Source organism: Scomber japonicus, chromosome 10 (genome assembly GCF_027409825.1).
Source record: "Scomber japonicus isolate fScoJap1 chromosome 10, fScoJap1.pri, whole genome shotgun sequence".
NCBI classification, from domain to species: domain Eukaryota; kingdom Metazoa; phylum Chordata; class Actinopteri; order Scombriformes; family Scombridae; genus Scomber; species Scomber japonicus.
This window is the reverse complement of record NC_070587.1, coordinates 13,336,221-13,352,799: the sequence shown is the minus strand read 5'-3', so window position 1 is coordinate 13,352,799 and position 16,579 is coordinate 13,336,221. Positions and strand designations below refer to the sequence as shown.

General features: G+C 40.5%; 1 protein-coding gene across 1 annotated transcript in view; it reads left to right on the top strand.

The window, feature by feature from the left end:
• nphs1 (NPHS1 adhesion molecule, nephrin) overlaps positions 1 to 13,239 on the top strand; it is a 41,966-nt gene extending 28,727 nt beyond the window's left edge. The window contains exons 15-29 of the mRNA XM_053327583.1: positions 17 to 157; positions 723 to 863; positions 2,291 to 2,412; positions 3,014 to 3,173; positions 3,316 to 3,472; positions 3,869 to 4,020; positions 8,762 to 8,873; positions 8,955 to 9,136; positions 9,258 to 9,299; positions 9,617 to 9,739; positions 10,302 to 10,350; positions 11,208 to 11,340; positions 12,376 to 12,442; positions 12,694 to 12,848; positions 13,025 to 13,239. Of these exons, the coding sequence (XP_053183558.1) occupies positions 17 to 157; positions 723 to 863; positions 2,291 to 2,412; positions 3,014 to 3,173; positions 3,316 to 3,472; positions 3,869 to 4,020; positions 8,762 to 8,873; positions 8,955 to 9,136; positions 9,258 to 9,299; positions 9,617 to 9,739; positions 10,302 to 10,350; positions 11,208 to 11,340; positions 12,376 to 12,442; positions 12,694 to 12,848; positions 13,025 to 13,114 (1,826 nt within the window). The 3' untranslated portion in view covers positions 13,115 to 13,239. The remainder of the gene's footprint in view (positions 1 to 16; positions 158 to 722; positions 864 to 2,290; positions 2,413 to 3,013; positions 3,174 to 3,315; positions 3,473 to 3,868; positions 4,021 to 8,761; positions 8,874 to 8,954; positions 9,137 to 9,257; positions 9,300 to 9,616; positions 9,740 to 10,301; positions 10,351 to 11,207; positions 11,341 to 12,375; positions 12,443 to 12,693; positions 12,849 to 13,024) is intronic.
• The last annotated feature ends 3,340 nt before the right edge of the window (positions 13,240 to 16,579 follow it).

Genomic DNA, 16,579 nt, shown 5'->3' with positions numbered 1-16,579 from the left:
GCTGTTTCTGTGTCAGTCCCACCAGAGTTCAGCCCAGACCAGCCAACACAGGTCCAGGTGGTGGAGGATGACATGGCAACCATCCCACTGCTGGTCTCAGCTAACCCAGAGGAGGTCTCCTGTGTTTGGCTGCATCGCAGGGAGAAGCTGGTCATAGGTGATCCAGGGCTGTGTGATGGCTCTATAAACTAGGTCCTAGTTGAGCTGAGCCAGCAAATAAGCACTCAGCTCTGCCATTCGGGGTCTGAATAAAACATGGCAGGTTAGCCAGCATGGGACCCTGCCAAATGTGATTCTCATTATGGCTCTAATGTATGCAGTCTAAATGAGGATTGCTGTCTCCCTGAATACAACACAACGGTTCTAAACCTGGCTTCCCCTCCAGGCCGATGTCACCCTGCTGCACCCAATCTCTTTCTATGTTAACTCTGTTAGTTCCAAAACACACAGCCCCCACCACAGAATAACTGTATCCTGTATGTGAAAACCCACCTATTATATTTTGAGTGCTGTGGTACAGAAGGTTTCTCTCACGCAGCTTATTGTTGGCTAGATGTGGGAATCCAGCCAGTCCAATCAATAATGCAGGATTAGATGTCACTTAGAGACCAGTGGCCAGAGGACATGCAGTTGATGAGCGTGTAATGAATACTTAATTTACCATTGGTTTGCATGTGTGTCTGTATGTGTGCGTGTGTGTGTGTTCATGTTTTCATAAATAGAGAGGGATCTGCACTATGACTCGTCCGACGCATTCTCGCTGCAGATCAAGAATGTGACAAGGAGGGACGCAGGAGTTTACACTGTTAAGTGTACAAATGATGAGGGTGTCAACCAAATTTCCATCATGCTGGATGTCCAGTGTAAGAACCCACACACAGAGTATGCATGAGCAGGCACATGTTAACAGTACAAGTAATTTTCTGTGTGATCATTAAAACAAAAGACATTCACAACAATAGAAATAAATGTCAATACTCATGCCTGTAGATTACTTTGCACATATTAATAATAGTTTTGTCACTTTGTGTTGTCTTTTCACAATTTACTATTGTAGCTAGCTTGATAGTTTACAGCAATTTATAGTAAAGTCTCTAAGAGCACATAGAAGAAAAATACAAAATAAAAAAGAGAGGAGGGAGAGTAAATATAGAATTGGTTCTAACATGCCAGATATGCAGGTATACCTGTGGGGCTCTGTGGGTCAGAAATCAACCACATCATTCATCTCTGTTGAGCAGACTGTATTCCTTTTTAAATACAGGGACCAACCTGAAGTTTTGCAAATGATTTTTCATTTTGTGAACTGGCTTTGAATCTGTAGGCCAGCGACAGCATGTTTTTGAACATGTCTAAAGCTGTCTAAAGTATTGGGGCACCCGCACACACGGACACACCCAAACAATATTGACATTCAGCCACTACCCAGCAAACATGCCTCATTCATTAGGCCTCCATGCAAGGCCGTGCACCTCCACTGCTGCCCCAGGCCCAGCCTGGAGCTCCAGGCCCTCTGCCCCAATAGTGATGATTTAATAATGGAAGTGTTGAAAATGTAGGTCTGCCCGAATCACCAAAGCCCATGGTACAAGCCTAATGGATTCTGCCGTCCTGATCTGACTGGGCTTGACAGTTGTAGATATTCATTATGTATGGAGGATTGTAGTAGCTTTTATGGGTGGCAGTGTAGCCCACTTAACAATGTCTGTCTTGGTTAGCAGGCCAACACGGGTGGATCCAACCAACCCAGAGGTCTGTGTCTCTCAAGTGTTTCCCACCACTGTTCTTCAAGTGTGAACATAAGTTTAGACAAGTAGGCACTAATGGTCGTATTGTACATTGTACATGACACCCAAGGGAAGTATAAAAAGCTTGTCAGGTAGAGGCAAATAGAGACAAGAAGAGGAACCATGCAGTCAAAATGTGATGGCGAAGCAGAAGTTATTTGATGGATAGATGCATGAAATGATGAATCAAGAGAGGAAGAAGAGACCAGTCTGCCATAGTCAGAATTGGGATGTACCGTCAGTAGAGGGGCTTTTGAGTGACATGACCAAATGGTTCCAAAAGCATCTGCAATGCTCTAACATATAGAGAGGTTAATGGCTTTGTATCTGAAACTTAGAGGCCAATTAGGACGGGGTTATGAACAAGTTCAAAGACAAATGAGTTAAAGAGTAATTATATCAATGCAGCATGCCATGTTTAATGGGTTGGCAAATGATGTGTCCCAGGTTGGCATGTTAACCTTTGGTCCTGCCTTAGCCTTGTCCCTTTTTCTTAATCTCAGATGCACCGGGTGTTAAGGCAGAGAAAGACCCTGTGTTTGTGAACCTGGGGGAAACAGCAGACCTGATATGTGTGGCAGATGCCAACCCCATTATACCTGACATGTTCTCTTGGAAATGGCTGGTGAGAGCAGTATATACTCACAAACACATACACAGAAACACAGTCATCTCATGAATTATATTTCCTTTATCTGGCTTCCTTTCTATTATTTTATTCGTTCTCGCCGTTTACCGTTGGCCTTTCTAAATGCACCGATGCACCATTTTTCACTGGCTCTAACTATCCTTCCACCCCACCTCTTCCAGCTCCACACTCAGCCCAAATCCAGAGAAATAGCTTTCATTACTGCTGCGTGACTAAAGGGCACATTTGTCAATGTGGCGTGGTCTCTGTATCTACTGATGCCTTCTCCAGTCTAACCCACCCCCTGGCAGTACTGTGTGTCCCGCTTTCAACCTGCACAGCCCCCCCTTTTCTCTTTCCCTGTGGCTCTCCAACCCTTGGCATTATCCTTTTCTATCCTCAGAGCTCACTCCCCTGACGCCCTTCTCATCCCCGCCTCAAGTCCTGATTGTTTCCTGCTCAGTTCTCCCTCACTGTCTATCTGTTTTGCTCTTTCGTACAGCCCCCCCATCTCCAACCCTCACCCAGGAGGAGGAGAGAGTGTATTGAGGGATAGCTGCTGTCCTGTGCTTATTCACCCTCAATCTGTATTCCACAGGGAGAGGAGGAGGTGGAAATGGGAGAGGAGACCCAGGAAGAGGAATCAGGCCTCATGACCATCCATAATGTCACTCGGGCTGATGCTGGACTTTACCAGTGCATTGTCAATAATGGCATAGCACCCCCTGCCAGTGCAGATGTGCAGCTGGTAGTGCAGTGTGAGTTCAGAACATACATGGATAGTTATTTGTACGAAAATGCACGCTTTTGTTCCTATAAATAATTACATGTATACATTTAATCCTGTATTGTGTCTGGTTTCTCCATGAGTAAGCTTTATGCTCATCCTGTCTTGTGCAGTCAAACCAGAGCTTCAGAAAGGACCCCAGTGGAGGAAGGTAGCGAGTAGAGGGGATGGCACCGCTACAGCTGAGGTAGTATGTCAGGCAGAGGGTATTCCTCGTGTCGACTTCACTTGGGAAAAAAAAGGTGTGCTCATGGACTTTGCAAACCCCAGGTTAGAGAGAAAACATTATTTTATTTGAAATCCTTTTCTTGCCATTATTTTCATTATCAATTTTGCTGCTACTGTCTGCATTTGGCTATGTAGATGAATCTTCACAATCACATTAGGTTGTACAATAATATATTATTTTGCTATTTCTTGCTAGTTCACCACTAAATCCAGATTTAGTGCATTTATACTTTGCTTTTCACTATGCAAATACCTGTTTAATGCTCCTTTGATGTGTGAAATTGGGTGACTGCAATCTGCAGGACATTGAAATCCCTGCTGTCTGCCTGCTTAGGATTGATATCCCTTTCTTTGTGTGTGTGTCTGTGTGTGTGTGTGTGTGTGTGTGTGTGTGTGTGTTTGTGTGTGTGTGTGTGTATGCATCCATGCGTGCTGCAGGTATGAAGAGCGGACTATGAGGGAGGGTTCCTTCCACACAAGCACAGTCCAAGTGGTAAATGTGAGCGCAGTTCTGGACTATGCTGTCTTCAGCTGTACTGCTCGCAACTCACTTGGGGAAGACAGACTAGACATCCAGCTCGTCAGCACAAGTACTGTATCTGTGTAACTAAAAAATACAACAACCCTGTTTGTGGCACATTTTTCAGATAATTCAGTGGGTTTTAAAATGGTCTGCTTAGTTCAATTGGTTTTCCATACAGAGCAACAATATATTAAAACTGCATGAAACATTTTTTTAAATGTATTCAAATTAATCTGTCAGGTGACTATATAAACATCGAACTCTGCAGCTTTACAAAACTGGAGCCACTTGAATCCACTTTTAATTAATTGTTTTCGTTTCCTAACCAGCACTATGTGGTTGAGTCTCACCACCCCCAGTGGCATTGGCATAGATTGTATTTTGGGAGGGCCAATACAAAAGTGGGTGGACCATGTTTTCCAGCAAAACTGTCAAAGAAGAAAAAAGAACAAACATAACCCTAACCCTTACCCAACATGCTGAACCAGCAGAGGCAGAAGCACCTTGATTTTCCATTCATGGCTGTAATGGGAAATATATACAGATTTAGCTGTGAATTTGGTTCATAAATGGCACAAAAACCTGCGAATGAACCCATAGCCACAAGAACATGAAGTCAGTTGGTGTTGCAGGGATTTTAACTATTAAGCACACACTTCCAATCACCAAAAAATGTTTGAGTTTATTAAATACTTGAAGCGATCCCACCACAGCAAAAACAATAAGTGCTGTGTGCATTTACGTACAAGGTACAACTTCTTATTGTTTATATCTCCCAACATGCCGACAGGATCAGTCAGGATTAAGGGTGTAACGGTACACACAAGTCATGGTTTGGTACGTACCTTGGTATGGGGGTCACGGTTCGGTTTGGTACAACGGAAAACAAAAAATCACATGTAAAAGACTAGCTTTTTTCATTTATTTTGAACAGACACCAATTGACTACAAAATAAAAAAGCAGGCGGCTCCTCCAACTCCACACTTTCCATCACTTCTCTTCTTTGTCCTTTTTTGTAACTGCTTCTTCTTCTTCTGTAATGACTGTTTCTGGCATCTTATAGACTCATTACCGACACCTGGATTAAAGTGAGGACATGACTTTTTAAAAAACTCACTCAGACATATATGTCGCATGACTGACCTAACCATGACGCCCGTACTATCACGGTTCGGGACGAATACAAATACTGTTACACTCCTAGTCAGGATCTAATGTTAATTAATGTTCTGTGTTCTTTTACACATCCATAATGTCACACACACAGTCCAGGTTCATACAACGAAATTGTAAGGTCCTGCAAAATCCCAAGCTCCATCAGAGCTGTCTAAAAAATTCATTTCAAAAGCTAAAAGTTTAATTCTGTTTCCTCTGGAGAGTTTCCTCTGTGCTGTCAAGTTCATAACTGCAGTTTTTAGAAGTCAGGCTACCTGATACAGTTCTGATTCAGGTCCGTGAGCCAGTTCTTTTTAACTACTTCACTGTCTTTTCACACAGGGTCTGTTTTTGATGGACCACCTTGCACATGACAGAAAAAAATTATTTATTGCAACAACACAAATTGGGTCATAGACTGCGAGTCATCTGGAAGTTGCAGCACCCCAAGCACCCTTACTTCTTGCAGCTATGGGTGAACCCGCATCAGGGTGGCCAGAAGAAAGCACTATACCACCAGTGAGTGGTATAGTGAGTCTGACCTCGTTGTGGGCTGATGAACACATTGAAATATTAAACATTTAAAACATTGTTTAGAGATAACAGCTGGTTTGGCTGAAGGCAGCTCATGAGGGTCTGCGTGTCAGAACCAGAGAAACCATTCTGGAGACTCCCTAGAACTTATTTCAACAGTTTTAATCAGATGACAAAGTCAACACACACAGATCAAGTCAACAATTAATTCACATTCATTTATTTCCATATACAGTACTGTGCAAAGAAATAATTATATATGGTCATTATAGCATTGCTAAAACAACAAGTCTAATGGTGGCCTAAGACTTGTCAGAGAGCACTGTGTCTCTTGGGCCCCCATTATCTGTAAATAGCAGGAAAATCTGTCAAATTTAGTTAGAAATGTAACATTTCCACATCATTTCTTTCAACTGACACACCTCAAAGTCCCTCATCACTTTGCTTATAGTCTGCAGATATACAGACTGTGCAAAAGTCTTAGGCCACCATTAGCCTTGGTGTCTAATTATTTTTCAGTCTCTTTAATAGAATACAACCAGAAAATACAGAGACTGTGTAAGCAGTATTAAAAAAACAGAAAAAGAAAACAGCTTCTATTGGCTAAAGTGGCAAGTATTTAGTGTGACCTCCCCTTACACTTGAGCAATAGCAGGAACTTGGTTCTCTTAAACCTAAATGGAATGGAACCTTAATGAATAATATTAATTAGTAATTAATGTTGAATTTTGTGTACATATTTCCTGTATTTTCTGTTTGTATGACAGTGGTGGCCTAAGACACAGGACTGTATATATATATATATGAACATTTATTGTGACAACATTTATTTTGATCAAACTTGGCTGAGTGAGCCAGTGAGTAATGTGGGTGAGCCCATTACTGGCTAGGTGCCTCAGAGTGTAGGCTACCTGCCCAGCACAAAATGGCAGATAGCCTAAAAGGAAAGAAGGTCAATCATCTGGTAAACTAAAGATGAAAACACAGAGTTAGAGAGCTAAACCAATCCGGACGTCTACAGGCCCAGATTACCTGTGAGGTGAGAAAGCACAGACAACTCCGGGGAAGAAGTTTAGGTTATTGAATGTATTAGTGGTACATGAATGTTAATGGATATAGATGGATGGATAGAGAGAGAGAGAGAGAGAGAGAGAGGAGGAGAGAGGAGCTCAGTGCATCATGGGAGTGGGAGTCCCCCAGCAGTCTAAGCCTAGCGAAAGCAACTAGAAATCCCTACGAATACTAGGCCTGTGTTGCTGCCAGTTGTGTTGGAGTCTACCTGCCCCCTAGTGGTCATAAATCACCTAATGTAGCTTTAAATTAATGGAAAATGATCAAAGTCAGTGGTTAGGGCACATGTAGGGACAGTCCATGTAGGGACTATGCATATCAACTACTTGGCAGTGGAGCACAAATTTTTCCTTTGGTTCTAATTTGGCAGCATCTCAAAATAATTGTGTCTATGCTGCCTCGTCCAAGGTTTATCAGCCTTTTCCAGCAACATTACAATAGTGTGGGAGGGCCATTGAAGATGCAGAATTCTGTAAACTGGAGAGAGCTGTTATTGCTCCTGAGTGCCAGCCCTTCAAGGAATGTATTCCATTGCTGTATCTCTACCTTATCATCATTTAGCCTATAGCACTACTTCACTTCTCTCTCAGATAATGCTGCACTGATATACTTAGCTCTCCCGGTGTGCTTAGACTTTTCTGCCTTCAAGCTACCACTGTATCCTTGCACTTCCAACATTATCAACACAGTCGTGCTCTCAGCGAAGGCCCATAGCCACCATTGGACACACCACATTTAATGTTTATGATAAAAACCATAAAATACAATCCAATATTGGCCCTGTTTTTCCACAGTTATTTTGCACTGTGAATATTCATAATTAATCTGAAGCAGTGATAATACATTTTAAATGCTTCCTTATCATTTGAGAGCCCGAGAGGAAGAGAGAGGTTTTTTTTTTCTTAGCGTGGTGCTTTTTGGATTTGAAGGAGGCGAGATCCAAATAAGACTGACCTCTTTGCCCTGAAATCTTATGAGTGGAGCTGATAGTGGGAATTATTTACTCCACAAACTGGGCTGCAGCCTGGAGTCAGAGATGAGTGGAGCATCCCTTACTTATGCTGCTGCTCAACTATCTCTCCTCCTTCTCTCCTTGGCTATCTCTCTCTCTGCCCTGAAAAACACTGTTCTTTTTTCCCATGCTCCAAAAACAAAATAATCCACTTTCTCTTCACTACCCAGACTGATTCAGTGCCTCATGTCAGACTGAAGACCTGGTTAGCCTTTGATCTTTGTTCCCAATATTGATAATAATTAAGAGGCTCCATCCATCATTGCATGACTTTGGTTGGATATATTGGACAAATCAGTTACTTTGTTCTGCGAGGGATCCGCAATAACTCTGCCCATGTTTCCTGATCATTCATACAAGTACAACCTAAAGAAAAGGCAAATGAGTGGTGTGCCTGTAGAGTAAACTGATAAAGAAGAGGTTAAAAAAGAAAATAAACAGGGGATGCTTTGGAGGCTCACTGACAACTTCTGACCATGATGATCATTTCCCCTTCTTGTTTTAATTTTACTCACTTTTTCATTATTTATCATCAGCATTTATTACCGTTTTTTTCATAAAATCTTCGACACTTAGTGTACTTAAAAATATGTTATAAGTGTCAGAAATCATATTCAAGAGTTCTCCAACCGCAAATCAAACATTTTGCCCTGAGGTAAACCCTTCTTTTTCAGATAAACTCATCTTATTGTGAAAAAGTCAGACATGTGCACTACATTTCAATATGACGGGATTGTGATTGCACCCTCTGAATTTGAAAGATGTGTCCAATGGGAATTGTGAAAATAATCAAATAGTTTTTTCCTCTCCTATTTCTGTCAAAAGTTTCACTCACTTGTAACATAATCACTTTGTCCATATATAACAGCTCCAAAGCAGAGAGGGAGGCACAGTCTTATTGGCCAGCAGGGCCTCGTGTTATTTCAGAGACTGTCTCATGGCACATTTCTCAGTTTCTGAACAACTAAAGGCTTTTCAAATAACCAGAGAGAACATTAGATTTTCCCACATTTCTTCTTTTCGTTCATCCTTTAGGTCACCCAGATCCTCCCACATTGTTTCGGCAGGTCAGTGTCAGCCATGACTCTGTCACTCTGGAGTGGATCCCCGGCTTTAACGGTGGTTTGCGACAAAGATTCCGTATAAGGTGAGCCATTGAAAGAAGATGTTTATTTAAAAATGTCATGCTTTCATAATGAAATAATTGTATGTGCCTTTTGGTTGACAGATACTTGTGGGAGCGCTCAGCCAGCTTCCTGTATGTGGACGTCTTTCCTCCCAGTGCGACAGTGTTTACTGTCACTGACCTGCAGCCTCTCACCACCTATAATTTCTCTGTCAATGCACTCAATGCAATGGGAGAGAGTGGCTATGCAGACAACAATGCAGTACTGACCATCACCACCAAGGGTCAGTTTGGAGTAACCCCTGCCTGACAGTGAAATTATTGTATTGTACTGTACAACAATGTTAAAGTTCAGCTTACTATGCTTAGAAGTGTGGCATTTTAGTTTTTCGTCTTTCTCTACAGACATGAATGAACTAGAAGAACCCACAGATGATGACTCAGTGGGTAAGTCTTTAATCACAGCTCCCTAAAAAAAGCTCTTTAGGGCAGTTGGAAATTGCTATTTGCACAGCAGCTAGCTTCATTTGGCTAAATCATGTTAATGTATGCACCTCCAAGGCTGCTAATGTTTGCTCTATGAGAGTAGCCATCGTCATGGCGCCCACCCATAGTTTTTCCCCTCTGCTAGTCTTTTATCAATAAAGACAATTGAGAGAGTGGTTGGGTCTGCTCCAGTTTATATCTTCCCAAATGTCCTTATTACATCCTCTTTAACTTTCATTGTTATGCATTGAGCTCATTTTCGATGTTTTGTGAACCAGGTGCAGCTGGACTGCCAGCCTATTTGACTGTAGTGTTTACAGTGGTCTTTGGAGTTCTGCTGGCACTGAACTCACTGGGTTGCTTCTTTGGACTAAGGTGGAAAAAGAGGCAAGGCCAACCAGGTGACCATAATGATCTTTTTATCTAAGGATGTGATAGTGTTCCCTGCATCACTTTCTGTCATGATAATGTCCTGATTCCTCAACAAAACTCTAAAGAAATTACTCTGAACCATGATGCGATTGTCAGCTCAGCCTCTCATTCTCTTCTCATCTCCCCATCTCCCTCTTTCTATCTGTCTATCCTGTCTCCTCTCTTTCTGCTCATTCTCTAAGCCTCTACCTCCTGCCACATTCATCCCTCAAAGCTGTCACTTCTGTGTTTCGTCCATATCTTTTATCTCATTTGCTAGCTTTATGTCCTTCCTCTATCTCTTCCTCTGTCTCTTTCTATTTCTTCTCCAGGCTAACTGTCAGGTTCAACCCCCCTCTGTATTTTATTTTTCATTCCTCACCTTCTTCTGCCCTCTGGTTTTTAACATAGATTTTTCCTAGCTTACTTGACTTTCATTCACACTCTTTGGCCTTTTTATTGATATGATCAATTTCAGTGATGTTTTTCTCTTCAAGTTCTAATTTCTGAACACTAAGCGTCTTTCCTCATGTGTCTGTCTCCCCCCTGCAGGGGGTAGGCAAGGCAGTGGGTTGGATAAGAAGAAGAATGGAGAGGAGGGGTAAGTTAAGGACCTGCAGTAGAAGTAATAAAGAGACACACATCCAATCCACTCTAAGAAGTCTGAGACCTGATCCATTGGCTGACCCAGCTACTAAAACAAAACAAAACAAGCTTCTGTCAATATCCATTTATATTAGTGTCATCAAACGTGCACCACAATCCTGCAATAGACAGCTATATACAGTATACCACATGACAGATTCTTATTAAGACTTTTGAGGCCCTGTTTACAATTGGTTTTATAATGCATCTTGGGCAATTGGACAGCAAGTGGCAAGTGGACAGCATGAAATACAAGTGTATACAACCACCAAGATGCATTGTGATCCAATCACTCAAACCGCTTGCTTGGGTGGTCTGGGAAGTATTTGCACATATATCTTTTGTAGTGTAAACCCTAATGTGTCCTGATGCATCCCCAACAAGGACATAACAGAAAAATACATCATCAATGCAGGACGTGGTGGTTGTTTAGCTGACAGCGCGCCAATGCCAAATGACTGTCCTCCCAATCTCAACAGTTGGAATGTTCTTGAAACATTTTTGTTTTCCTAGCTAGCCTGTATGAAACAAATCCAGTAATTGTCTGGCAATAGACCTGGAAGTGATGTAGGCAACGAAATCTGAACACAAGCAATTAGCTGGACACCTTCGAGATGCATGAGAGACACATGAGTGTGAACAGCAATGAATCCAAAACAGCCTATTAGGGGACCGCCACCCCCCTCACCCCCACCCTAGGTAATTGCTGACCTCTACTATTTAGTTGTTTGAAAGTTTGAAAATAACTCAAACATGTGACATGAACAAAAAAAGTACAGACAAGTAAAATCACCTTCTGATTTTTCCATGCAGGTCCAGTCATTCAACTGTAAGCAACTCCAATAAGTATGAGAGCAGAGAAAAGATCAACAAAGCAGCCCAGCGCACCCTCCTCATCGACTCTGAATCTGAAACAGACAGCAATGTCTATGAGAGCTATGCAGCGGTAAGAACAGAACTAAGGAGAGGGAAGAGCAGAATGAGAGAAGGGACAGTAAGAAAAATATGCTGAGATACAGAAAAGGTTGAGTAAACAGATGAGGAGAGGAAAGAGGTTAGACAGAGGGTGAAGGAATCTGGCAGAAGAGGAAGTGGAGAATTCATCCATAACAAGGAAAGTGGATAGATAAACTAATGAAACCTTTAGCTGTTCACAGAGATGGAACATAGATCAATGCTGCATAATTAGTATTCAAAATACACATCGATCTCAGAGAAATTATCATTTTGTACTTCAAAAAGGCCAACAAGAATGTGAACCTTGAAGAAATCTGTAGAGTGAGGTAAAAGAAAACAGATAGCAAATGTGCTGTCAGGATGGAGTTTAATGAAACCTCAGATTCCCATGGAGACAGGCTTTATCTCAACTCTAATTTAGAACAACACATACCTGCGAGGGTTAGTTCAGCCAAATAACCCCAAAATATATTCCCTCATTTGGTTTCTAAATGTATACAAATAGTTTTGGTTTTATTTGCCCAGGTTTTGAGATATCTGTCTCTAAGATAAGCACAACAATGCAGGTGATTCTCACAGAAATGGAAAATTATGTTTAAAAAAAATCAACTGCAGCATTTCAATAGAAAATATGCCCATCACCCTGCATAATCCAGACCTCACTGACAACAATTTTCATGGGGACTATATCTTCTGTCATCTTCTGTGGTTCCAATTAAAACTGCTCACAGCAACTTTTTTCACTTCCATTATTAACTTTAACTTTTTTCACTTCCGTTATTGGGGAGAAAGCAGAAATCCAGAAATGTCAGAAATGGATGTATTTAGCTTAGTAAATAAAACCAAACATAACTTCATGGTCAACTACTTCTAGGGTCGATTAAGAAAATACATTTTTGGGGTCTGTTTTCGTGCGTGTGTAATTTGGGGCGAACCATCCATAAAACACCTGGAATTCTCATTTACCTAAAGTTACTTAAAGTCATTCTGATGCTATCTCCTGTTTTTGTTTCACTAACATCAGGAAAGTTCCCATTATTACCCCACCGGTGACTACATGCCGCCTCTCAGTCCACACCCTGAGGAAAAATGTAAGCTTGATGACACAAAGATATACTACAAAGTAAACAGGACAATAGTAAACACCTCATATCCCAAACATGATGCAGTCTGAGCCAATCAGGAACTATGTCTGTCTGTCTTTAGAATAGCATCCAAGGGTAATTACAGTATCGTAATGTTTGTTATTAGTAATTATTGACCTACATATTTTACCAAAAAATTTGTATGTCTTTGTTTTTATTATGTTTTGATATATGTCCTTATTCTCATGCATTGTAAGATGTTACCCCCCTCCCTCACAACCATTTTTATGATGATGTGAGAGAAGGTCTATACCAGGATGTCCTGCCTTCCTTTCGTCCTTCCCCTCTGACCGTGTTTGACCACAGATTGCCTCATCAAAGGACTGACTGGAGATTACCATCCTACCCTCAGGTCAGTAAACAAAACCCCAGCCTAGGGTTAGAGTTCCTATTTTATACAATAATTAAAATGGGTTAATATCACAGTTTTTAGTTTAAAATGTTCAACTTTATAAAAAGGCAGTTTTATCATCTATGTACAGTAATATCATGTATGTGGTAATTGAGTTGCAATCTGTGTCTCAGCAGGGTCCTGAGAGACTGAGGGAGTTCATGGATGTGCAACAACCACAGAGAGATTCTGATCTTCCCTTTGAACTACAAGGCGAGTTAGTCTAGATCAGAAGGTCTGAGCAAACAAATACACAAGACACAAACAAGACTTGTACAGCCAATATTCAGTACAGTCTTGTACAATGTATTTTATTTTACTGTTTTCGATGACATCATATAAATCACCTTGAATGCACCAGTCAAAAAAGTAGAATGTAGTTGATGTAAAATGTTGTAACTCATAATTTCACTTTCACATGTTTTTAAATTTTACTGTGTACACTGAATATTTTATATCAACTTCTTAAAGTCTGTGTAAAGCAATAATAAATGTGTTCTGAGTTTGTGACACCGCTCACTTCTCTGCTGAAAAGTTCTTGGCAGCTTCATTGTGACCGTCACCTTGGAGCTATTGTCTCTCATGCCATGCTTTTTGGTTAAGTGCTCCCCAGCAAATACTCTGCATCTGGCCGGGGACCTCCCAGCTGCACAGCCTGTTCTGAAGTAGAAGCTGCGGGCGGTGTAAGTTGACTCTACCCATCCTCCTAGCTGCAAAGCCAGTACTGTAGTTGAAGCTTCTGGCGACTCTGCCTGTCAATTGACATTTCCGCTGTGTTTAAAACAATTCCTTGATCACTAACATTGACCAAAAATGGCCCTATTCACCAGTAACAGCAGATTATCTGAAGTAAATCCCAATTGTCTCAGAAGACATTTTGTAAAGTACCAGATGTAAAAATAGTATCTATAAGTAGTGCTTATAGAGTGGGGGAGGGGTCATGCTAGTAACCCCTTTACATCATTGAGCCACCATTTCCTAACCACAGAAATGGTTCAACAGTTCAACTCCACAATTCAGCAATTATTTTCAACCATTTATAATCTGTTTTAAAATAAATCTTTTTCTTTACACTGACTTTAAAACATAGACAGCATAGTTTTTCACCAGTTTCTTTCTTTTCTTCATTTATGTCCTTACTCTATCCTCCTCCTCGTCTCTTAACTTTGTTTTGGTCTTTCACCTTTGCCCTTTTTCTTGGAACCCAGTCATGGTCACTACCCACACTTCCCCCTGCTCTGGCCTGCAGAAAGATGTGAATCAGTCAGTTAGACACAAAAATGGACTGACATCGCTGCGGTTGGCACTGGAGCAGAAGCATCACGGACTTCATCCTTTTGACCCATCTAACATCAACATTTTCCAATTTGTATCCAAATGAGGACCTAACAAAAGCAGTCGGCCCCTCCCTTGTCTGCTACAAGGAGTTTTAGTCCTCACAGTTACTCCAGGGAAATCCCTACAAAAGGATAGCACCAATTGGTATTTAGCATGGTTGTCTTCAGGAGGTAAAACCATATCTAGGGCCAGACTCTAATCCTGTTTTCTCTAGGATTGAAGTTTAGCTCACAACATCAGTGAGCAATAGAGACCATGAAGGGGATCCGTCTCACTGAGAGTGGGCAGTCAAAGAAAGAAAGAGACAGAAAAAGAGGGTGAAAGGGCTTCTGTAAGCTAAGCTGCAACTGTGGTTACTGCTTTAAAAAAATCCTCATCTCTTTCTTGGTTTTCACTATTGTTCTTCTCACTATTGTGGTTCATGGAAAAGTAGTTCACCACAGGCTCTATGATAATCATGGTCTTGATTTATAAAGTAGATTTCAAAACCAAAGATGCATACAAAGCAGCAAATTAAAATCAACAAATTTTAAAATCAAATTTAAATCTAATCAAATGTATTAGATTAAAATAGATGAATAGATTTGATCAAATCAATTCCTGTAATACAAATAAATAATGTTGCACATTCATGGTCCCCCATACACATGATTTCACAGCAATCCATCCAAGAGTGGTGGCCTGACTGACAGCTCAACAGAGCAACATTGATATCAGTTCGAGCCATGACACAAGAATGGCCAAAATAACCAAAGCAAAATTATTAAATGGGATAAGCTTTCTGAACAATATTCAAAAGAATATTACTGACTCATCCAGTCTGATACATACAAAACAACACTCCTCTGGTGTACATATATATATATATGTGTGTGTGTGTGTGTGTGTGTGTGTGTGTGTGTGTGTGTGTATAGATTCTTGTTAGATCTCTAGATAGATAGATAGATAGATAGATAGACAGATAGATAGATAGATAGATAGATAGACAGACAGGTAGGTGATAGATAGATTGACTGATAGAAAACCACTTTGTATCTATTGTATACATATAAAAATAGATGGTGTTGTCTGACAGAATTTGTGTCATCTGTGTATTTGTGTTTCTTAAGCTTTTACTGTTTACTGCCGAGATCAGACACTTCCTCAAAGTTGGCTCTTTTAGTTCCTGCTGCCTTGTACTATACACAGATAGTGATACGGCTCTCATGATATGTTAGCACAGAGCTCTAATGCATACAGCCTGTTTCTGCTTCTAGCTTCTTCTTTTCCCTCAAGCACAATTCGTCACATCAGTCTCATGAGCACACACACAATACAGATAACTCATATGGTCCAATGAGACACACTATACAGAAAAAAGGCTATAATCTTTATTTAGTGTTCATAAATAAGAATATAATACAATATAATACAGTTTTTCTTTTTTTATGAAGATGACAATTTGATGCACCTAGGTTCACACAAATAATTCTTTTTTTGTGTAAAACACTCATCCAATTATTTCCAAGGAATAATTGCAATGGGAATATTTACTTACAGTGTGATATTAAACTCTTCGCCAGGATGTTATTGTTCAAAAATTTGTCCAACCTACAAAATTTTGTTTCCTTAATGGGGCCTGACTGCCTAGAGATGAATCTCAGCGTTTCACTGAGCTGCATTCCCTCAATTAGGCTCTCTATTCTCCATCATGAGCTGTCAAGGTATGTTTGTCTCATTACTGAACAATTGTTTAAGTTCCTGTCAAGCTGACTGCTGTGTTCTAACCAAAGTCTGTTCTTGATGCATCATTTCGGTGCAGGCAGAAATGTAATCTGCTAAACTGAAGCTTTGACAGCTCAATACTGTATGTCAACTACTATTTTTCTTCACTTGCTTCACGCACACAGTGATACAGTATGTTGTGTTCTGAAGAATCTCCAGGGAGCTTGAACACACAGGCTGCATAAGTGTACAGTTAAGTCAAAAAGAAGAAACAAATAATGGTTTAATAATAATTACCTCAGCTCTAGGATTTTTTTTATATCCTTCTCACCCCTCTCATGAATGTTGTTTTTTTTAAGATATCAGATTGAGTAAAACTCCTTTATCACTTTAACAGGTTGTGCCACCAGTAGGGAACTAACTCAATTTTAACTCAAATTCTTGCAAACCCTTTCATTGCTCTCATTATTCAGATTTTTCAATTTTAACTAAATCAAATCAAATCAAAAGCAACTACATGTTTTACAAATTAGAACATGATTTTACGCGCAGTTATTACAACTCATTTCACTCTCCTGCTGTCAGTAATGAGGTTGGAATTTGCCCCCTGATGTGGATGAAAAAATGTAACTAAATAAATAAAAATGTAG